This window comes from Papaver somniferum, chromosome 1 (assembly GCF_003573695.1).
Source record: "Papaver somniferum cultivar HN1 chromosome 1, ASM357369v1, whole genome shotgun sequence".
NCBI classification, from domain to species: Eukaryota; Viridiplantae; Streptophyta; class Magnoliopsida; order Ranunculales; family Papaveraceae; genus Papaver; species Papaver somniferum.
This window is the reverse complement of record NC_039358.1, coordinates 207,437,713-207,461,103: the sequence shown is the minus strand read 5'-3', so window position 1 is coordinate 207,461,103 and position 23,391 is coordinate 207,437,713. Positions and strand designations below refer to the sequence as shown.

The 23,391-nt window shown below is 36.5% G+C and overlaps 3 protein-coding genes and 1 pseudogene across 3 annotated transcripts in view; 2 read left to right on the top strand and 2 right to left on the bottom strand.

Annotated features, from left to right (window-relative positions):
• Window positions 1-339: 339 nt before the first annotated feature.
• On the top strand, window positions 340-1,058 carry LOC113359108. The gene is made up of 2 exons (XM_026602798.1): window positions 340-682; window positions 811-1,058. The coding sequence occupies exons 1-2, from the start codon at window positions 340-342 to the stop codon at window positions 1,056-1,058; spliced, it is 591 nt and encodes a 196-aa protein (XP_026458583.1).
• Window positions 1,055-4,348, top strand: LOC113359098 (annotated as a pseudogene).
• Window positions 4,349-5,278: 930 nt separating this feature from the next.
• LOC113335975 (ankyrin-2-like) lies at window positions 5,279-10,709 on the bottom strand. Its single transcript, XM_026581976.1, has 12 exons — window positions 10,619-10,709; window positions 10,473-10,538; window positions 10,198-10,374; window positions 9,611-9,742; window positions 8,912-9,051; window positions 8,706-8,795; window positions 7,595-7,720; window positions 7,093-7,245; window positions 6,289-6,390; window positions 5,749-5,919; window positions 5,588-5,667; window positions 5,279-5,473 (listed from the first exon to the last, which is right to left on the bottom strand). Exons 1-12 carry the CDS (start codon window positions 10,689-10,691, stop codon window positions 5,386-5,388), a joined length of 1,398 nt encoding a protein of 465 aa, XP_026437761.1. The 5' UTR covers window positions 10,692-10,709; the 3' UTR covers window positions 5,279-5,385.
• Window positions 10,710-11,559: 850 nt separating this feature from the next.
• Window positions 11,560-23,391, bottom strand: part of LOC113359091 (ankyrin-1-like) — a 77,236-nt gene continuing 65,404 nt past the window's right edge. Inside the window, exons 4-12 of the mRNA XM_026602782.1 lie at window positions 17,933-18,064; window positions 15,183-15,322; window positions 14,963-15,052; window positions 14,088-14,213; window positions 13,699-13,851; window positions 12,811-12,889; window positions 11,873-12,024; window positions 11,706-11,785; window positions 11,560-11,599 (exon numbers count right to left, since the gene is read on the bottom strand). Coding sequence (XP_026458567.1) covers window positions 11,560-11,599; window positions 11,706-11,785; window positions 11,873-12,024; window positions 12,811-12,889; window positions 13,699-13,851; window positions 14,088-14,213; window positions 14,963-15,052; window positions 15,183-15,322; window positions 17,933-18,064 — 992 coding nt within the window. The remainder of the gene's footprint in view (window positions 11,600-11,705; window positions 11,786-11,872; window positions 12,025-12,810; window positions 12,890-13,698; window positions 13,852-14,087; window positions 14,214-14,962; window positions 15,053-15,182; window positions 15,323-17,932; window positions 18,065-23,391) is intronic.

The following is a 23,391-nucleotide window of genomic DNA, read 5'->3' as shown; positions in this document are numbered from 1 at the left end:
GTTTGAACGAATTGGAGAAGTGTTGTTCCTCATTCATCATTCTCGAAGATGCATTTAGACCATCTTAATCATCCTGCGTCTGATACGGGTAAGTTGGGTTTCATTGCTTTGACTACTCGTGGGATAATTAGAAAATTTCAGTATTTTGAATATAATGAAAATCATGAATCAACAAAACCCATGGAGAGAATTAGAAGGCTATATTTCAGCCCTCTTTTTGGATGGAATACTAGCTTTATTGGTTCGTCCAATGGTTTGATCTGTGTTTCTCGACTATATTCACAAGAAAAAACATATATTTTTAACCCCATCACTAGAGAGTATGTTAACAGAGTTGGAATGGGTTACGAGGCTAGCAGATTTGGGTATGTTGCTTCTACCAATGAGTACAAAGTAGTACGAATAATGTACGTTAACAAGAACAAGACTGATAGAGAAGTTTATATATACACTCTAGGGAGTGGCCATGGATGGAGAAACCTTGGGAAGTTCACATTTGGAAACGAAGAGCAGTTGGTAAAAGGTGTCTTTGTCGATGGAGCTCTTCATTGGCTGGACTATCAATTAAAGAAGATGGTTACCTTCGATTTGGCCGAGGAAAAGTTTTGTAAACATATTTCACCTCCTTTGCCACCAGATGATGATTTTGATGGCACTTATCAACTAGGGGTTTTTGATGGGGGTTTGTCTTTTGCTATTTATAGACGTGTCGATGGTGGTTTTTTTGGGACGTGCTGCTATTGAGAAAGAAGGATGATAATCATGGCATGAAAGAGCGAGAGGGACATCAGTCGTTGTGTTGGGGTGAAGAGTTTAGGGTGTATGAAAACGGATTGTTCGCTGTTACGAAGAGTGGTGATGTCTTAACTTACCGGAATCACCATATCAACATTCACAACTTGGAAGCTTTGACCTCAAAAGTGATTGTGGATGTTAAAGAATATTTTCGTGAAGTATTCCCTCACAAGAACACCTTAATTTCGTTGAAAGAATTAGGGGAAGAAGATGCAAAGATAATGGAGTCAGTTGAAACTGAGGAGACTGACAGAAAGCAATGATCAGCCTTTCAACCAGCTGTAGGAAGATGAGACCCTGGATACCTGCTTATAAACTGGTAATCTTCGTTGAGATTCATTTTGAAATTAGATATCAAGTAACCTTTGTGTGAACCTAAGTGCTAATCAGTCACATTGTCATTGACTAATATTTTGTAGATTACTCTCATTATGTCTTTATATCACCGGCTCAACTTTGTGGGAGTGTTATCTTACGTTCTTATTCTAGGTTAAGCTATATTGCTTTGTTAACTCTGCACTTTGTTAGTAGTGACTTGACCTTATCTCAAAGAAAGACTCTGATGTATGGTAGTCGAATAAGTAAATGCTGACCCGGAAAGTCATGCTCTGATGTATCGAGGAAAATCTTTCTTCTTCCCTTAAATGTTATTTGCTAGATAACGTTGGGTATCCGAATTGATAGTTTGTACATATTTTTGACTGATACTGCAACAAATCCTGCTATGTTAGTGTTGTAATCACTATTAAGATTCTTTTATATTTCCATGGAATGATCAACAAGCAAGATACCTTGTAGCCTACTATTTGGATTCAGAACAATTTTGTTGATAGCAAGGACTCTGACATCTTCATCTGAATGGATGAGGTTTGCACATAAATTGTGGTTACTTACACACTGCATACCTACTTCCACAGTTGTATTCATTTTCCATTTGTTTAACTCTAATTTAGTTAGATCTCAAGCTGCATATTATTTCTTGACACAAGGCTTTTTTGGGGATGTCTGATATTGTTAACAATGGCATTATCTAACCTTGGATCCGTAGCTAACACGAGTCTGTCACATTAGCTCTGTAAACAGACACTACTGGTAAAACTATTATGGATGTCTCGTTCCTTATCCTTTTGGTGTTATTTATATTTTTCCTATTATTAGCGTCTCGATAGGTCCGGGTGAAGAGTCCTTAGTTCACGGTGTTATCAGTTGGCTATGCTTTACTCATTTTTTTATCCACAAGTACTTTGTGTATGTGTTATAAATCTAGTGCAAGTTTCGTCATTCAATAATATTTGTGTGAGGCTGTGAGCTAGGGATGTTATGTTGGCACTTATAAACTGTTTAATGCTATTTCCTTTGTCAACTCAATTTTACACGAAAAAATATTATCACGTCTCACTCCTAGAGGCTTCTCTTACAGTCATGCATTGAGCAAGCTGTCACAAAATGTTAGTAATACTCTTCAATTATTCCTGGTTATGAAGAAACAGAATAGGGGAGCAGGAATTTTCTTTTGATTTTGTCCAGTCATGGAACTCAGGTTGCAGTATGGGTAGGTAACCAATCTAGAAGAATTAAATTTTGAATTATCGATAGTTGATAATAATCACTATAACTCAATGTAATATATGCAGTTCGTTTTTTTAGATGATTTTGTATTACCAATGTCTCCAAAATGTAATATCACCAATGTAATTCTTTCAGAATGAAGGAATCCAACAAACTCTCCCTTCATAATATATGCAGTTCTTTGGTCAGTTTGTTTATCCTCCAGGAGCTTCATTCGGTGATGATAATTTATGCTACTCGTTTGAAAAGGATATATGGTTTCCTTTTCTTCTTTTTTTGTATGTAGTTGGAACTTTTTTCTTATATCTCTAGGTTGGTTTTAGTAGGCACTATTTATTTATTTTGATGCAAATTTGGGTATTCCAAACAAGAGTTCTTTGGTGTGTTGCACCTGCTGCTAACCCACTAGTTGCAGCAAATTTGGGATACTGCTGGTCAAGAAAGATTCAAAGTTGTTACTTCTGCTTATTGTAGTGGTGCTGGTCGAGCTCTTATTGTTCATGATATCACAAGGACTACTTTTGATAGTGTTAGCCGTTGGCTTGGTGAACTCAACAGTAAGTACTACTACTTCTCGGTTTTTTTATTTTGTAGTTCCAATCCTTAATAAAGAGTCAACATTTAGAAACCCCATTTGTTTGATTTTATGTTTGAGACTATTTGTGTTGTGTTTCTAATGGAGATTTGAGTGAGATTTATAGGGTTGATAGATCTGAGCGTATTTCATACAGTGTGTCTGTTCTTTCTGTTGTTGTTTTTTGTTAGTGGGAGTTTTAGTTTCTTATAAAGATCTGTTTTTTTATTCATGGGGAGGGTGATTTGATAAGACCCTTTATGCGTATTGATTCTGTTTGAGATAGCATTTGTTAAGTATTGGATTAGATCATGAAAACATAATAAATTTGTACCATATTCAGTGAAACATTACGGGGGCTTTATTTGATTTTTGAAGAGTATCCAAATTTTGGATTCCAAACTTTATGGGGCATGTTTTTTGTTGCTGAAAAGTTTGGTTTGGCTTTATGAGAAACTTTGATCTACAAATCGGGTTTTTCTACAAATGCCGCTTCAATTGCTTATGGGGTTTCCTTGCCTGTGTATTTCCCCTGTGGTGCTGGACATTACAATTTTGAAAATGTAGTTGTGTTTTCTTTCTGTGTCTGTCAACGCGGGCATGTATTATCTCTATCTGATTGTTCCCTTTGCTTGATAAATGTAATGTGGTATCCAATTGTTACGCAGTACGCACATATTCAACATATAGTGCTGCTTTTGGTAGCTTGGCTAAATACCATACTTGATTCATCTCATCACATTGTGATGGGGAGATTTAAAATGTGTTCCAAATTTTAGTAGATTTCCTGTCACGGTGTTAATTATTTTGGTTGCTTTGATGTATCCTCTGTTCATATGATCTGGAGCAAGTAATTCAGTCAGTGCTCTTCCATGTTTATGAATTATTAAGTTTGATTGTTATGGTACACATTGTGCAGTACATTCTGATACAACTATAGCGAGGATCGATTTAGGGAATATCAGAGATGTCAGTGTGGAAGAAGGGAAAAGCTTAGCAGAGGCAGAAGGATTGTTCTTTATGGAGACATCTGCCTTAGATTCAACCAAATGCCCTAACTGCATTCGAAATGGTTATCAAAGTAATTTACAACAAAGTAAGTCGGAAAGTTTTGAATTCTGATGCTTACAAAGCTGAATTGTCTACCAAAAGTGTGAGTCTCATTGACGAAAAATCCAAACAAACTCAAGGTTATTCTTGTTGCTCAAGATGACTTCCAATTCCCCCACAGGTGTTTGAGATTGCTCTATTAGTTGCCACTCAGAAGAAGAGGTTGGTCGATTAAACTCAGTCGGGTTTGTTTGTTCGTTTTATATATTGGATTTATCTTCAGTTTTGATTTGTATACCCATTGAAGTGTTTTGCCATTGGAGATGATTTTTTTTTTTGGTCTTGAAACAGAACATTTGAAAGAAAGCAAAGAAAAATATGATTTTTGCATGAAATAAAGCTGAAAGTATCTGATCATTGTTCATTTTTACCATCTATGAACATAAACTTAATAGACAAAAATATGATTTGTAATCTTGTTTCTCTTTGAAACTCTCTCTTTCTTTTGATTGCCACTGTTCAAGATTGTATGCTGCATCTTAAATTGCCAAACCGAAATGCTTTGAATGTAGTAGACATGCATATGAATCTGAACAACTCTTTCCTTGATTTCACTGCTGAACTAGAATAATCTCATGTAACAATGGGAGATGCCACAAATTCGAGACTTGTAGTTGCAAACTTGCACTATGTTGGTAGATGAGATCAAAGGTTGAGTTTAAAGAGTTTCTTCAAATTTTATTCTCCTCTAGACACCATAATTGACAGAAAAACACACTTTATGACAAAGTTAATGTGCACCATCAGAGTCCCAGAGAAGTGATTCCTATTAATGTGCACCACCAGTCTTTATACGTGAATATAAGTTTAAAACTGAATGGATGGTCAGATGTAAGAAGAGAGTTGTCTCGGGGCTTGGATGATATTTTAGCTTGCCAACTAAATCTAGGGTCGATTTTCAACGATTGGAAAATATAAACAGCAACCAGTAACCAGCAGTAAAATTAAGTTTCAGACAGAGATGTGAAACCGTAGTTAGCAGTAGCACAACAGGACAATGCGTGTATATATATACATATGATACCACCAGACTTGGAGGTCAAAAGATTTCTTGAGAATCCTAGATTTTTTCTTCAAGGCATATAAGCCTAGATGTAAGTATCCAACATGTCACTCCTTGTTGGTAGGTGGCATCCTACTCAAGAACCTAGGAACATACAAAGTGATTTTTCAAAATTCAAAAGACAAACACTTCATCAGAACCGTCTCCCAGCTGTGATATTTGAGGCTAGTTTGATAGAACATTCACCATCCGACATAAACTACCCTATTCAAAAAGACCAACCTATTAATGTAATTAGCAGTATGTACTTCGTTCACATGTGAATATCTACTCTTCAATCTAACGCTTTCATCACATTACTCGGCATTGTCTTCTTACACCTTGATAGAGACACAGAGTTCAACCTAGCTTCCATAGCTTTCCTGTAAAGGGACAGAACAATATTAGAATAAACAAAATAGATCCCTAACGCTGAAAATATCATATCAGGGTACTTCATGTTGGGAGTGAAGGTATTCAAAAATAAAAAACTTTACATGTAGGAATCTTTAAGCTCTTTGTTTCTTGGATCGAGAGTCAAACCCTTGTCAAAGGCATCCGCTGCATCCTCACATCTCTGTGACAAAAAATGCAGATTTTTTGTTAAAAGGGATATTGTTTAATGGAGAGAGTAAGGAGATAAAGGGGAGATACATACCTTTTGCATATTGAGCGCGACACCTAACCTATAGTACGCCTCAGGCCATTCAGGCTTTTCATACACACATTTACTGGCAAAGTCGAGCGCCTTGTTTCCGTCACCCAGATGCGCAAAACAGACACTCATGTTGGACAGTACTGCTGGATCTTCTGGGGAAATGGTGAAGGCCTATTCCATTACAAAAAAGACAAGTCATTCGGGTAATCAACATAAGAGGAAATATGTTGATGATGTCAACCCAGTCTATCAAAAAAATCCACATGCATCGATATAAAGAGGAAGGCTAAAGCAATTTGGAATGCAGCTGATTATTTTCTAATACAATTATAATGGTATCTTGGCATATATTACTCCTTAGTCATGATCCAAGACTATTATAAGGAAAAAAATATCCAAATTACTCATTGTTTGATACCAGATAACCTCCAGGAACAAAACTTATAAGCTATATAAAGTGTTCTTCAGTGACCAATATGGATATCCAAGAATTGGGACATGTGAAAGCGTAAAGAACTTCATCAACTGAAAACTACGTACCTCTCTAAACCATTGCGCTGCCACAAGATACTGCTCTCCCTGAAATGCATCACTTCCTTTTGATATCGCTTGATGAAATCTCTCCTTCTCATGGACTTCCCTCTGCCAATTGTAGATGAATTCACATTAAATTTGGGAATACCATCACATTCAAAGTTCCGAATCAGTGGTGAATGTAGTAACAGCCAAAGCCAAAGCCGTCATGCTAAAATCTCAAGCTAGCCTAGCCTGAGCCTGAGCCTAGCCTGCAATGGACTGGGACACATCCGCTGGACTGTCTATGTGCATGTTGTTTAAATTTTGAGTACACAAGTTCTCTTGTGAGAGACAGCAAATAGTCTAGGAACTACAATGTTTCATACTCAACTCAACTTCAAAGTAAATGTAGCCAACACAGAGAGCGAGAATGAGGTTCCAAAAACTCGGCGGCATGCTCCACAGGTAATTGACTAGTTGAGAAAATAACATCATACCATGACTAATATGTGGTATGAGTCATGTTATGGTGCCATACCTGCCTCGGAGAATATTGGTAAGAGACTCTCAATAACCTAGCAGTACTGCTGTAGGTTAATAGAAAGTAGGATTAGAAACTTGATGACTCATAGTGAGGCAAAATAAGGCATAGACTATAAGGGATGTCCACTAGAGGCTGGTGGATCGGTGGAGGGGAAAGATGAAACTCTGAACGATTTTTATTAATGTAAAAGGAGCAAGAAAAATCCATTTGCTAAGTTACCGTGAATATATGGAAATTAAGCCAAGTTAGACAAGATATCGGGCACGTATGATATAACTCCATACCCGCATTTCGTTTGCGTCCAATTCTACATCCCTCAGTAGTCCGGCAATGCTCCAATCCGGATAAGTTGGAATGCGAGATGTCACAGGAAAAAGAACCCCAACATTTTGAATTTTGCACTTAACAGCGGCAACTTCTAATGCTGTCATCCCTAACTGCGATGGAAAACGAAAACAAAATTAGATAAGAATCCGAATGTCACACAGCAGGACATTATAGTACTGAAAAAACAAGCTACTTACAGTTCTAATGCAGTAAGGTCTAAAGCAGTTGGGCAGTTTTATGAAGTTTTTTCTTTCTTCGATAGGTGTGACAAATATGAAATAGACGACATACATCAACTATCAAAAATATCAAATATATGCCAAAACTAATGCTCAGGCTAGTCATTAGCGTACAAAATTTACAATTACGGACCTGCATAATCATCTACGCGGTGCAGATAACACAAACTCTCACATGATATCAAAATTTGAGCAACAAGCAAAGCTAATACAGCCGTACATTCATCTTATAATTTGGATCCGCACCAGCTTCCAGTAAGCGCTTAATAACATCTACGCTTCCATGCCTTGCTGCAACTACCAGAGGTGTATTTCCGAATGCCACGGCATTTGGGTCCGCGCCTGCCTATATATATATGCGAACTGGAAGACGTTATTACGTGGTCCAGAACTGAAAAGCTACCGAAGGTGTATATATGTATATATATATATATATATATAACAGATACATTCTGGAGATATGTTTATCAATACGTTACACTTTCAGAAGATAGTAGGATGCAGAATTACAGAAACATGTGGTTTCGATTCACAAATGCCAAGTGATAAGATTGTGCGTTTTCCAAAATTACAGAATCATTACTACTGTCGCATCCATAAAAAATAGGAGGCTCCATATCAACCTTTTGGCTTTTGCTCAAAATTTCAAAATTAATTTTGAATGCTTGAACACCAAGAAAACATTACATAAGAGAAACAAAGGATCAAGCATAAAATTATACTAGAAATATAACAGGAATGGGAAAATCTAGTTGCAACGAACAATGTAAACCAGTTTACTAATTAACTGAAGAACTTGACAGAACATATCAAGTAATAATAAGAAGAAAAATGACAGGCCGACCACAGTTTTTGGTAACTGATCTTGTTAGCTGCTCATAACAAGATATATAACTCACACTTAGAGTGGAACTCACAGCTTATTCACAAAAGGCAGACAGGATTTTGGTTTGGCACAAGGTCAACCAGAGAAACACTGTAATTGATTCACACATTCAGTTGGAACAACATTTGGATGACTATAACTGAATCCAAATGAACAAATATTCACAATTAAGGACGGGCCTCATAATAATATATATATGAGACCTACTGATAGGGAAACAAGAGTTATCTGAAACAAAAGTTAAAAAAAAAAATGCCATTTACTAGACTAAATGCAAAAATATAGTCAAAGAAGAAAATGGTAAAAATTCTCAACAATGTACATACTAATGGTAATTGCTTTTTCTGGTTGATGAGGGAACATATAGTTACAATTTCAGAAACACGACTTGGTCTGAGTAAACAAAAAAACATTGTGGCACCAGAGGGTTTAGGAATTTTGTTACCTGCAATAAAAGTTTCACACATTCCCATGACTTGGCATAAATTGCGGAAATTAGTGGTGTAAACATACCCTGAAAACCAACAACATCAGGCTGCAAGGTAAAAGAAAAATTATTAAGTTTGGCAACAATTATATAAGCAGACATTCTAAGGACATGTTAGATCATCTTCCTGATCAATTGTATACCAGCAGAAGATTCCAACTTACATTTGCACCATGATCCAACAACACTCTAACAGCATCTGGATGACCAGTACCAGCAGCAAAGTGAAGGGCAGTGCCAGACGTACTTGCAACATCTACGTGAACACCCCTTGACAGTAACAAGGTTATTATCTTTGTGTCACCTGCACATAATACCTCATAAAGATTGCATGCCGGATTTCATATCATACAAATAAAGAATTTTGGTATGAAATTAAGAAACATCTTATTGTTACACAGATTTCATAACCTGCTTTGAGGAAGTGTAGGCACTAGACAGGTCTAGTGAGAACTACACCAAAATGGAGTATTTTGACATGATTCAATTATTTCTCATTGATCTGACCATCCATATCGGGGTGTAAAGTTATGACTAGGATATTTTTGGACAGCAAATCAGGACGCCTCACTAGTCACTATTTGGCCGATCATCAAGGCAGGCAAGGAGGTCTTTTTTAACTACGATCCTTTTGTTTCGCTATCAACAAATTGGCCAGGGCTGGGATTCATTAACAGGAAATCTAATCCTAGCATGTAGCTAGGTCCACTTGTAAATAAGATTATGTGTAATGTCTGAATGTGCAATTAACATCTATATAAAGGTATATCTAAATTTGCAATTAACAACTATATAAAGGTATATTCAAATTTTAAGGTTGGAAGGCATGTTTAGGCTTAAAAATTCATCTAGCCAGAGAGTACCTGATAATGCGGCAAAATGTAAAGAAGTGGCATTTGTATCATCTGACGCTTCAGGGTTCGCACCCTTTTCAAGAAGATATCTGGCAGTTTCCAAATGTCTTTTCATAGCTGCATGATGCAAGGGTGTGGTACCTGTAAAATAGATATAAGAAAGAGATATCTCATAGACAATCACAATAGCAGATTATGAACAGTCTAAAAGAAAATAAATCTCGGACACCATGACTTGAAAGATCTCAACCCTTGATTATATTTTTGATCAATGACGAGTACCCTTCTCTATAGTATAAACATAACAGCTTAAAACTGGACATTCAGTTTTTAGGCCTTCTTTATTAATAGACTAAGTGTTCAATTTGTTTTTTCTTCTGACAATCATATTCACATTTCGTTGGCAACTCTAAGATTCTCACTAACTAACAAAAAGGTATACCCAAATTAATTTTACAATTTCAATCGTAAAAGGGGTAGTTGACATAAGCTTATCAGAAGCATATAAAACAATTGAAAAAATCAATCTCACCGCCTTACTCAAACGAGACAAAATGTCTTAGTATTTTAATTGCTAAAAAAGAGAGATAAATTACCAGTTCCATCTTTGGAATCCACGTCAAGTTTCAAATTCTCAATCAAGTATTTGCAAACCTCTAAACTTCCTCCTGCAGCAGCAACATGAAGAAATCCTTTTCCATTTTCAAGTACAAGCTTTCTAATCGCTTCTGCTACTCCAATCCCTTCACCTTTAGCAAGATCTGAAGCCAACGCTAAAAAATAACCAAACAAGATTTTAACACAGATTTTTACAGAGACTTAAGAAATACAGTATAAAAATCAAATAGATCTATATAATAAATTTTTCTACATTTGAAGTTATGGAGTTTTCCAGTGTAAGCAGCATTAAACAACTCAAAATGTGGTGAGCCTGATTCTGCAAAAACAAAACAATGAAAAAAAAATCAAGACGAGGAAAATATTTAAATAAAAATTCTAAGTGAGGATGGAACAGACTTGGTAAACATCCCGGATCGTTCGTAGCTTGTGGAACTAAAGAAGAGAAAGAGAAAAGGAAAAAGTTTGCCATAGAGGAAGAAGAAGACGGAGAAACCAGAGCTCTCGATTTTAGGGTTATTCTGATCAGAAATGATGGTTCTAGAGGGTTTTTTTTAATCTTTATGTTTTGTTTTTTCTTGGGAAAAATGAAAAACGGTACGCGCGGGAAGTGACACTACGACTCAGTGGTGAGTGACTATCACTCACCTCACCACGTCGTTAGTTGAGTTAACGGGAGAGTGTTATCTGACAGTCCATGCTGAAAGGGGGTCCAAACCGGCGCAACTGATCAAAAGCATTCTCAGGTTGATGCGAAAACGATTCACTCAGGCGACAAGGCACGACCAGAAGGCCATCTTTAAGATTTTTAATTCTCGAGGATCTCAGTATCTGGCATTGTTGATTTGAAATTCTTAAGACCGGTGACAGACATAATGCGACTAGCTCAGACATACTTTTAGGATGACAAAAGTTAGTGTGCACCACCCAGACAAGTTCCTAGTTTTGGTTAGGAGTATTACTCTCCAGGCCTGGGATGATAACATAGCTTGCCAACCTTGAACTATAGGGGTAGGTTTCATCTAGCAGGTTTGCCAACATACAGCAATAAAGAAATGAGCCCGAACTATTTTGTTTTGGTAACGCTATCCAACTTGGCAAATAATTTAACACCTAGACTCAACCATTTGACTAGAAGAAGAAGTACCAAGCAAATCCGAATCGTCCTTGAGATTTCTTACTTGGAAAAAAAAAAAAGGGAGATGAAGATCATCTGTAAAAGGTAAATCTGACACATAGTTGAGAATACCTAGATTCTAGAGCAACATAATTTGTTCCCAGGTGAATATTTACTCAGTCACTTCAATGCTTTCATCACCACATTACCCAGCATTATCTTCTTACACTTTCATAGAGTTCAATCTAGCTTCCATAACTTTCCTGTAAAGGGATGAAACAGTATTAGTATGAAGAAATAGCAAGATCTCTAAAGCTGAAAATATCATATCAGGGTTCTTAATGTTGGGAGTGAAGGTATCAACTATACATGTAGGCATCTTTAAGCTCTTTGTTTCTCGGATCAAGAGTCAAACCCTTGTTGAAGGCATCAGCTGCATCATCATATCTCTGTGACAAAAGATGCAGAAAAAAAGTTGAAACCAGATATTGTTTACCACTGGAGAGAGAGTAAGGAATTAAAGGGGAGATACATACGTTTTGTATAGTGAGCGCCACACCTAACCTATGATATGCATTCGGCCATTCAGGCATTGCATCCACGCATTTAGTGGCATAAACAAGCGAATTGTTTCCGTCACCCAGACGTGCAAAACAGACACTCATGTTGGCCAGTACTGGTGGATCTTCTGGGGAAATTGCCAAAGCCCATTTCCATTACAAAAAGACAAAATCACTCAGGTAATCAACATAAGAGGAAATATATGTTGATGATGTACTGATTATTTGGTAACACAATTACAATGGTATCTTGGCATATATTGCTTCCAATATAGGTCCATGGGGTACCAGAAAATTGAATATGTTTAGATGTGGAAAGAAAGACTAAACCAATCAAAAGAACTAGCAGATGACACTACATATGTACACCAGAAACTAGTTAAAAATTTCATGGTAAAATTTGAGACTATAATAAGAATGATAAATTTGAGACTATAATAAGTTTTGTTTCATGGTAAAAGAACTAGCAGATGACACTACATATGTTATGTTTAAGTGGATGAGAACAGTTCAGTTACGAAGAAATGGTTACCTATCTGCTAATAGAAGAAATAATCATTCGTGCAAAAGACGAGTCAATTAACCCAGTTGAACTCTGTATATACACGTGCCACAAAGCCCAAAAAGAATGGGGTGCTAACTGCTAACTCACTCCTTAGTCATGATCCGAGACTATTATAAGTAAAAAGAAGGAAAAAAAGATATCCAAATTTCACATAGTTTGGACTGATCAGTGCTTTCAAGAACTTCTTCGAATACCAAGTAACCTCCAGAAACAAAACTTATATAAGTTATATAAAGTGTTGTTCACTGACCAATATGGATATCCAAGAATTGGGACATGCAAAAGCATAGGGAATTTCATCAATCGAAAAATACATACCTCTCTAAACCAATGCGCTGCCATAAGATACTGCTTTTCTTGGAATGCATCTTTTGCTTTTGTAATTCAGTAATTGCCTGATGAAATATCTCCTTCTCATGGACTTCCCTCTGCCAATGATTTTCCAAATTATTGATAAATTCACATTAAATTTGGGAATACCATCACATTTCAAAGTTCCGAATTAGCGGTGAATGTAAGAGATGTGAAATGGTAGAAATTAGTATTCTTGCACCATAACTGGACGAGTTCAACAGGTTTGCCTGTCTAGTAACAGCCAAGGCCAACCAGGGATGCTAACAACTCAAGCTATCCCAACCTAAGCCTATCCTGCAATAGAGTGGGCCACACCCGCAAGCTGGTCTATGTATGTTGTTTTAAATTTTGAGTACACAAATTCTCTTGTGAGAGAGAGTAAACAGTCCTGGAACTACAATGTTTCATACTCGACTGCAGAGTAAATGTAGCCAACACAAAGAGCATGAATGAGGTTCCATGGTGGGGCGAAAGAGACAAAAACTCGATAGTCATGCTCTACGGGTAATTGACTAGTTGAGAAAATAACACCATATCAGGACTAATATGTGGTCATGAGTCATGTTATGGTGCCACACCTGCCTCGGAGAATATTGGTAAGACGGTTATTTAGATTTTCAATAACCTAGCAGTACTGTTGTAGGTTATAGAAAGTAGGATCACAAACCTGATGATTCATAGTGGAGGCAAAAAAAGAAGGCATAGACTATAAGGGATGTCTACTGGAGGCTGGTGAATTGGTGGAGGGGAAAGATGACACTCAGAACGATTTTATAAATGTAAAAAGGAGCCAGAAAAAACCCATTTGCCAAGATACCGTAGATATATAGGAATTAAGCCAAGTTAGACAACACATCCAGAACGTAGGATATAAACTCTATACCTGCATTTCATTTGCATCAGATTCTACATCCCTCAGTAGTCCGGCAATGCTCCAATCGGGATAAGTTGGAGTGTGAGATGTCACAGGAAAAAGAACCCCAACATTTTGATAATTGCACTTAACAGCGGCAACTTCTAATGCTGTCAGCCCTGCCTGCGGTGGAAAACAGAAACAAAATTAGATAAGAAACCGAATGTCACACAGCAGGACGTTTTACTACTGAAGAAACTAGCTACTTACAGTTCTTATGCAATAAGTTTAAAGCAGTTGGGAAATCTACAATGAAGTTCTATGCACCTGTATAATCATCTGTATGTGCAGTTAACACAAACTCTCACATGATACCAAAATTTGGGATGGAGCAACAAGCAAAGCTAATACAACCGTACATTCATCTTATAATTTGGACCCGCACCAGCTTCCAGTAAGCGCTTAATGACATCTGCGCTTCCATCTCTTGCTGCAAATACCAGAGGTGTATTTCCATATGTCACAGCATTTGGGTCAGCACCTGCCTATATATATGCGAACGGGAAGAAGTTATTACATGCTCCAGGACAGAGAAGTTGCTAAAGGTGTATACATATATTCTGGAGAAATTTTTAACAATACATCAGATCTTCCAGAAGATTATAGGATGCAAAATAACATAAGCATGTGGTTTTGGTTTTGCAAATGCCAAGGGATAAGATTGAGTACTGTCACCTCCATAAAAATTAGGAGGCTCATTATCAACCTTTTGTTTTTTCTCAAAATTCAAATATTAATTCTGAAAGCTTGAACAACGAGAATATATAACATATGAGAATGGCAAGCATAGAAAAAAAAACTAGACAATACGAAAGGAATTGGAAAATCTAGTTGCGACGAACAATATCAACCAGTTTATTGATGCCTGAAGAACTTGACAGAACATATCAAGTAATAAAAAAAAAAATACTGGCTGACCACAGTTTTTGGTAACTGGTCTTGTTAGCAGTTCATAACAAGAATTACGAGTAACACTTAGGGTGGACTCACAAGTTTATTCACAAAAAAAGCAGACAGGTTTCTGGCTCAGCACAAGGCCAACCAGAGAAACACTGCAATTGAGGATGGCTATAAATGAATCCAAATGAACCAGGTAGAAAAGGCTTTCTACAAGGTTAAATAAAAAAGAAACACAACTAACAACAGGTCTCGTATGGCTTAGACGCCAACTTAGTCTGACTGTCTGAGCAAACAAAAAACATTGTGGCAGCAGAGGGTTTAGAAATTTTGTTACCTGCAGTAAAAGTTCCACACATTCCCATGACTTGGCAATAATTGCCGAAATTAGTGGTTTAAACACATCCTCACTACTAACAACATTAGGCTGCATGGTAAAAGAAACTCAATTAAGCTTGACAACAATTAAATACGCTGACATTCTAAGTTTAGATTTTCTTCTTCGACTACCTTACAAACAAGCAACTATTCAATACCAGCAGAAGAACCCAACTTACGTTTGCACCGTGATCCAACAACATTTTAACAGCATCTCGATGACCAAGACTAGCAGCACACTGAAGGGCAGTGCCATACCTAGTTGCAATATCTAGACGAACACCCTTTGAAAGTAACAAGGTTATTATCTTTGCATCACCTGCACATGATACATCATAAAAATTGCATGCTTAATTTCATTTCATACAAGCATTTTTGGTAAGAAGTTAAGAAACATCTTATTGCTACTCAGACTTCATGACCTACTTTGAGGAAGTCTAGGCTCTAGACATGTCGAGTGATAACCACACCAAAATGGGGAATTTTTCCATGGATCGATTATTTTGACATTGATCTGAGCATCTATATCGCGGTGTAAAATCATGACTAGAATACTTTTGGAAAGCATCAGGATGGATCGCTAGTCACTAGTAGGCCGACTATCAAGCCAGACAAGGAAGTCATTTTAATGAACGATTTTTTAGGACCATGGTTTTTTTGAGGGGAACCATGGTTTTATTAGGTCACCTTCCCTATAGTTATAAGGGGTGTCCTAAAGCATTGAAATGACTAACCTATTCTTAACCTAATTTAATTTAAAATCAACCCAATAACCACCTATATATATATAACCACCACCTCCTTCCACCACCACCTCCCACCATCGCCGATTACCACCAGCACCACTTCCGAGTATCACCACCACCAACCACCGATTACAACCACCGCCCACCACCGCCGATTACCAGCACCACCACCTCCGATTATCACCACCACCAACCACCGATTACCACCACCACCTCCGATTACCACCACCACCAACCACCACCACCACTATATATATATAGCTTAATTTAAAACATTAACAAAGATATTCTCACAAACCCATTACTTGTCATTCGTTTTTGGTTGAATAAATGAGAAATAATCATTAAAATGAGTTGAAAATGGAAGTTGCAGAGAGATTTAATGGAGGGTTTTTTTTAAGAGAAAAGTTCGGTTATCACGATTTAATTTTTTCTTAACCGAACTCAAAGTTCGGTTGATTCGCAAAAAAAAATACTTTTAACCGAACTCCTTGTATTAGAACAACACAAGTCCATAAGTTCGGTTCCTTCGCAAAATAAGGATATCACCGAACTTTGGTTTACGAAAATAATGAGAAGTACACAAGTTCGGTTCGTTCGCAAAAATGTTAAGTTTTCTTTGTAACCGAAATCTACCTTTGAAACTTCGTAACCGAACTCTACCTAATTCGCCAAGAAATAAATTTCGTAGTAACCGAACGTTTGCCTAATTGCATATATGCATATGTAAGCCCAGTTCGGTTGATTCGCAAAATATGTTGAAGTTTGCGAACCAACCGAACTTCTAACACTAGGTTACTTTTAACCTGCAGTTCGGTTGGGAACTTGGTTGCGTTGAAGTTTGCGAACTAACCGAACACACAAGATGTACCCAAATAAATTGTTAAGTTCAAAGTTCGGTTACCTACCATTTTATCCTAGGTAACCGAACATTACACTGTACGACCAAAACCTCCATTAACGAGTGAGTTCGGTAACCTGCGTGTTTGGAAAACGTAACCGAACTACACTTTTCAGGTGTGTTCAGTTACATGTTCTTGACATATGGTAACCGAACTGGCCCAAATCTACATAAGAAATTTCATTTTTTTTTGAAAGTTTGGAACAATTCAACCAACATTATCTAAGTTTGAATCCTACCTGGGTACCCAAATACCCTTCATCTGGTTGTGGTTGGTAAAATCCATCGTTTTTCATGTTTTCCTTCTTCATCTTCTCTAACTTTACTCATCTTTAACTTAATCATCTCACTAATTATTAACACTAACTAATCATCACCCAAAATTAATCAGGAGGGTAATTTAGGTATTAATATAAATATCTAGATAAGGAGTGACCTAGATTTACTTCTAATGTCTTTACCCAAAATAAAACCATGGTCCCCCAAAAAAACCTTGGTCCCCAAAAAATCGTTCATTTTAATCTATCAATTAACTGATCTAACAAACTGGCCAAAGCTGGGCCTCATTGAGAGCAAGTCTTATGGTGGAATCCATTCATCTTCCATCTTCCACGCCACCTCAGCACTTGGAACTGTGGATAGAAGCGCAAGTTTAATGGTGGAATAGTACAAACGCTATTCTTAATGGAGCTAAAAAAATGCAATTAAGAATGTAGCCTTTTTTCCAGCCGTTAGATTTCAACAAATCATTTTAAATCTACGGATAAAAAAAAACGCAATTCTTAATGGCGTTTTTTTAGCGCCAATCTTATTTGCGTTTAGCGCTATTCTTATTGGCGTTTAGATGGATTCCACGAACCCTTCTACCAAACCATGGAACGCTCCTTGGATTTTTTGTGGAAAACCCCAACTTGGAAGCCACTAGACTTGACATTCCATGATTTTTCCACACTTGGAATAGGTTGGATTTCACCATAAAACTTGTTCTAACAGGAAATTTAATCCTCCCATGGAACTGGGTCTGCATGTAAATAAGAGATCACAAATGGGAACTAGTAACCTAAATTACTTAATGAGGTACATCCTTCAATGTTTCCAGATAGATGAAGTTTTTAACGCAGTCACAACTTTTTCCAGTTAGTAAATATTAGGTGTAATGTATAAATGTGTGATTAACATCTATAAAAGGTGGATCCAAATTTTAAGGTGGGACGACATGTCAATTTAGACTCAAGGCAAAGGCACCATCTAACAGAAGAAAATTCATCTAGAGAGGGATTACCTGACTTTGCAGCAAAATGTAAAGCAGCGATATTCCTATTATTTGACGCATCAGCATTGGCACCCTTTTCAAGAAGATATCTAACCGTGTCGAAATGCCCTTTTATAACTGCATGATGCAAGGGTGTGCCACCTGTAAAACACATAAAACAGTAGCGAATTATGAACATTTTAAACGAATATAAATCTCGGAAACAATGACTTGATAGATATCAGCTTGAACCATGTTTCCAACCACTACCCTTCTCTACGCTAACACTAGACAATATTTCTTGACATGTTTTAGTTTCGGGGCCTTCTTTACTAGAATACGAAGTAAGATTTTGTTGGAAACAGTGAACAAATAATGAAATGGAATCTTAAACAGCTGAGTCGCGGACTAGGTCGTTATCTTTAAGGTATTTCGCGACTCTGCCTCTTTGATTGTGCTAGCAGTCAAAAATTGTCGAAAATCTATGGGATAAAACAGTTGATACTCTCTTTGTTCGATTTATCTACATTTTGAGAGATCGAACCAACTCTTACTCTTTCTAACACTTGCTCAGAATACAAAATAAGTGAAAAACTAATATTTTTCATCTTCTCCAGAAACTGTTCTTTTATAACTCATAGGAAATCAATACGCTTTTAATGAAAATAAATTTTGCAATAACTGCCCACTAAAATTCCTCCAAAACAGTCATAAAACGGTAACAATATAATTACCAAAAATAATAGAATTAATTAGGGAATGTTAATTTAAAAAAAAACGTTTTAGAAATCAAGAGTCAAACCTGCAAAAAATCAGTTTCTGAATCACCAGACCTCCCAAGACCCCCAAGGTCCCGCTCTCCCAGATTTTTTAAAATAATAATATAGATATATATATATAATATACCTAGTCAAATGCATGGAGTGAGACTTGAACCCAAGTCTATAGTGTGGGATCCCAAAATAATACCACCACACTATCTCTCTAAGTTTGGTATAATATTACAAAAATATGTTTTTAAATATACATAACTCAACAATCCCCCACCTATATTTCAAAACATTGAGCAAGTGGTGTATAGTTGTGCATCTGCAAAGGTGCCTTTCGACTTGAACCTCTGCATAGTGTTAAACTTTCTAAGTACCAGGTGACTAGAGTGACTTGTGTCTTGAACTCTAACTAATACTCCCTCCGTCCTAGTTTACTTGCCAAAATTGGGGATTTTTTTCGTCCTAAATTACTTGCCAAGTTTCATATTTTTCCACTTTTTATCCTAATTTACCCCTGTGTTGGAATCAGGTTTTAGTATTGAGAATTGTGTAATTCTATTTCCTATACACAATCTTAAATTCTCCTCTCTCTATATATCCTTTGTTTTGAATTCTTCAAGTAAAGACCAAAAAACTAGATATGTAAAAATTATGTATCTTAAATACTAGCTTGGGTAAATTTGGAAAAAAATCTACTCTCTCTACATTTCCTAATATGTGTGCAAAAACCAATTTTGACAAGTAAACTAGGAATGAGAGAGTATTAGATTATTTAACACACACAACTATATCTAGAGTAACGTCCTTAAGTTCGCACATTAAGGCCATGTGCTTATCCCTTTTTAACAAATGATCTAGAGAAATGCCCAATTTCTCATAGAAGGCGGACACACATTCACATTCGTATAGGTGAGTCTATCAAGAATACTCCTGTGTATCCCACTCTAACTTAAGAGCTATAGACATCATTAAGAGTTAAATAACTCAACCTGTTTCCCACTTCAGGATATCATGCTATGGGAATGCATGACTCAATCATATCATTTATAACTTCGTCTAGTCCCTTTAAACCTATTTCTAGGTTGGGTATCCATTACAAATGACTCAACTTCTAACGGGCAAAAGTACCATGCTTTTAGAGGTATTCCATACCTTTTCTCTTGCTAGTCCTTTCGTCAAAGGATCAGCTAAGTTTCCTTCAGATCTTACATGATCTACTATAATAACACCAGTTGTGAGAAATTCCCTAACTGTGTCGTGTTCCAAACTAGGATTAATGGTAAACCCGCACAAAACTCCCACTGCATAGGCAATGTCTGGTCTAGTACAATCAGTTGCATAACGCAGACTGCCAATTATACTAGCATATTCATATTGTCTAATACTTTCTCCAGTATTCTTAAACAATTTCACATTAGGATCAAACGGAGTACAAACAAGTTTACAATCAAAATATTCATACTTCCTCAGAATTTTTTCAATGTAGTGAGATTGATCTAAAGAAATACCACTATCAGTTCTAGTTATTTTGATTCCCAAGATTACACTAGCTTCACCAAAATCTTTCATGTCAAAATTCGAACTAAGCATGTTTTTAGTTTCATTGACAACAGATAAATTGGAACCAAATATCAGCAAATCATCCACATACAAGCAAACAATCACACACACATCATTCTCAGATTTATAATAGATGCATTTGTCACCCTCATTTATTCTGAAATTATTTGAAATTATTTAGTTATCAAATTTCTCATGTCATTGTTTAGGAGCTTGTTTCAAACCATAAAGAGATTTCTCTAGCATACATACTTTCTGTTCTTGTCCAGGAATTACAAAACCTTCAGGTTGTTCCATGTAAATTTCCTCTTCTAGTTCACCATTCAAAAAGGCAGTTTTAACATCCATTTGGTGAATAACAAGATTATGAGCAACAGCAACAACAATCAAAAAACGTATAGATATTAATCTAGTAACAGGAGAATAAGTATCAAAAAAGTCTCCGTTTTCTCGTTGCCTAAATCCTATAGAAACCAGTCTAGCCTTGTGCTTATCTACTGTTCCATCAGGTTTGAGTTTCCTTTTCAAAACCCATTTAAAACCTATAGGCTTACAACCAGGAGGTAAATCTACTATACGCCAAGTTCCATTAGACATGTGAGAATCCCATTCATTATCTACAGCTTCTTGCCAGAAACTAGATTCTGCAGAACTAAATGCCTCTTGTAAATTAAAAGGTTCTTCCTCTATAGCGCAAAATTCAAAATCGGGATTTTTATCTTTTGTCTCAGTCCTAGTTCTTTTACTACATCTAGGTTCAAATTCAGTGATCCTAGTTTCTTCACTTCTAGGTTCTTCTAATCTAGATTCAGAATCAGAACTAGGTAAAGTACTTGGTATTGAACCCCCACTATTACCCCCACTATTTCTAAATTTAAAAGGAAATCTTTCTTCAAAGAAATCAACATCAACAGATTCAATAATAACTTTATTATTAATATCAAAGAACCTATAAGCTTTATTGTTTTTAGCATAACCAATAAAAACACATTCATAAGCTCTACTTTCTAACTTATGTCTTTTAGGATCAGGTTTTCTAACAAAAGCTAAACAACCCCACACTCTAAAATAAGAGACATTAGGTTTTCTACCTTTCCAGATTTCATAAGGAGATATTTTGGTTTTATTATTGGTAATGCGATTCAAAACATGCCAAACAGTCAACAAACATTCACCCCACCAATGAGAAGCAGCACCAGAACTAAGCAAACAAGCAACAGTCAATTCAGTAAGAGTACGATTTTTTCTTTCAGCTTTCCCATTCATTTGAGGATTATATGGAGCAGTTCTTTCATGTATTATGCCATTAGTTTGATAAATTTCAGTAAAGGGAGCAGAATCATATTCAGTGCCTCTATCACTACGAAACCTCTTAATTTTTCTACCAAATTGATTTTCAATTTCAGCAATAAAGATCTTAAACTTTTCAGTAGCTTCATTCTTATGGATCAACAAATAAACATAAGTATAATTAGAACAGTCATCAATGAACGTCATGATATACCTTTTTCCATTTCTAGTTAGGACACCTTCATATTCACACAAATCAGAATGTGTTAACTCTACTGGTTTGGATTCTCTTACAACAGATTTATGTGAAGTTTTGGTTATTTTTGCTTGACTGCAGTATTCACATTTTTCAAATTCATTTTCAGAAAATTCAGGGAGGACACCTAACTTGCTCATGTTATTTACTAAATTTTTACCCAAATGACAAAGCCTACCATGCCAAACATTAAAATTGCAAACCATATAAGCAGAAGATTCAATTTTATTCATAGCATCAACATTAAGCTTAAACATTCCATCAGTAGCATAACCTTTTCCTACAAAACTCTTATTCTTAGTTATAGTGTAAATATCAGACCCAATAGTTTGATACAACCCAGCCTTGTTGAGAAGATAGCCGGAAACAAGGTTCTTTCTCATTTCTGGAGTGTGAAGGACATCTTTCAGCATGAGTGTCTTCCCAGAAGTAAACTTCAACTCTACCGTACCAGAACCTTTCACCATAGTGCTGTGAGAGTCTCTCAACAACACTTTCTTATCCTTGGTTTCAGGATAAGTCTTAAACATGGACCTATCAAAACAACAATGACGCGAAGCACCACTGTTTATCCACCACCCTTCAGATCCACCAACCATGTAGAACTCTAGATCAGAGACCATGGAAATTATAACGTCACCCACAGCATTAGCTTGTGCGTTATTCTTTTCCTTGTTAAACCTGCAATTCCTAGCCATGTGGTTTGGTTTATTACAGGTATAACAAAGAAACTCAGAATTGGAATTCTGTCCATTTCTTGATGGGTGTTGGTTCTTTTTTGATTAGGCCTTCCTCCTTTCTTTAGGTTCGGGTTAGGTTTCAGGTCCTTCTTCTTAGGTTTCAAACTAGGATGAGTCTTATTGTTAGAATCAATGAGAATCTCTTCCTTTTTATCTTGTTTCCGAGCTTCTTCCTCAACCCTGAGCTTAACAATCAAACTTTCAAGAGAAAATTATTTAGTGTTGTGACGCAAAGTATTACGAAAATCTTTCCATCTAGGTGGTAACTTGTCAATCATTACAAAAACTTGAAATTGTTCATCAGTTTTCATACCTTCGGTCATAATTTCGTGGTAAATTTTTTGAAGTTCATGAGCCTGTGCAACAACTGACCTATCATCCACCATTTGGCATCTCAAATACCGGCTCACATCATACTTCTTTGAGCCAGCTTCCTCGGTGTCATTTTTTTTTTTGTAATGCATCCCACACATCTTTAGCAGTTTCAAAAGTTGAATAATACTCATATAAATCATCAGATAATGCGTTAAGAATGTAGTTTTTGCAATCAAAGTCATCATCGACCCATTTTTCAATGGCCTTCTGTTTCTCCTCAGGAGTTTGAGAAACAATGTCTTTGGCACCACCGGTAGGAGGTGGATCAGTAGAAGCAGCACCATCATCAGCATCAGCAGCAACAGTCTTATCAGCAGCAGGTTCCAGGGTTCCAGGATGAACACTCGACACAATCATATGCAGCTTCATGAGTTTGAGATAAAAGAACATCTTCAGCTTCCATCTTCTGAAATGCAGCCCTTCAAATTTGAATGGCTTGTTGGTATCATCAACGCGCTTCTTTTCAACCTCCATAGAAAAATCAAGTACCTTAAAATT

Excerpts from the sequence above, each read along its gene's own strand:
- LOC113359108 (XM_026602798.1), top strand. The coding sequence starts at position 340 with ATGGGTTACGAGGCTAGCAGATTTGGGTATGTTGCTTCTACCAATGAG. Across the intron at positions 683-810 it reads ACTAGGGGTTTTTGATGGGG|AGTTTAGGGTGTATGAAAAC; the intron begins GTTTGTCTTTTG and ends GTTGGGGTGAAG.
- LOC113335975 (XM_026581976.1), bottom strand. The coding sequence starts at position 10,691 with ATGGCAAACTTTTTCCTTTTCTCTTTCTCTTCTTTAGTTCCACAAGCT. Across the intron at positions 7,721-8,705 it reads GTGTGAAACTTTTATTGCAG|GCAGGCGCGGACCCAAATGC; the intron begins GTAACAAAATTC and ends ATATATATATAG. Across the intron at positions 5,668-5,748 it reads TCGCGCTCAATATGCAAAAG|AGATGTGAGGATGCAGCGGA; the intron begins GTATGTATCTCC and ends TTTTTGTCACAG.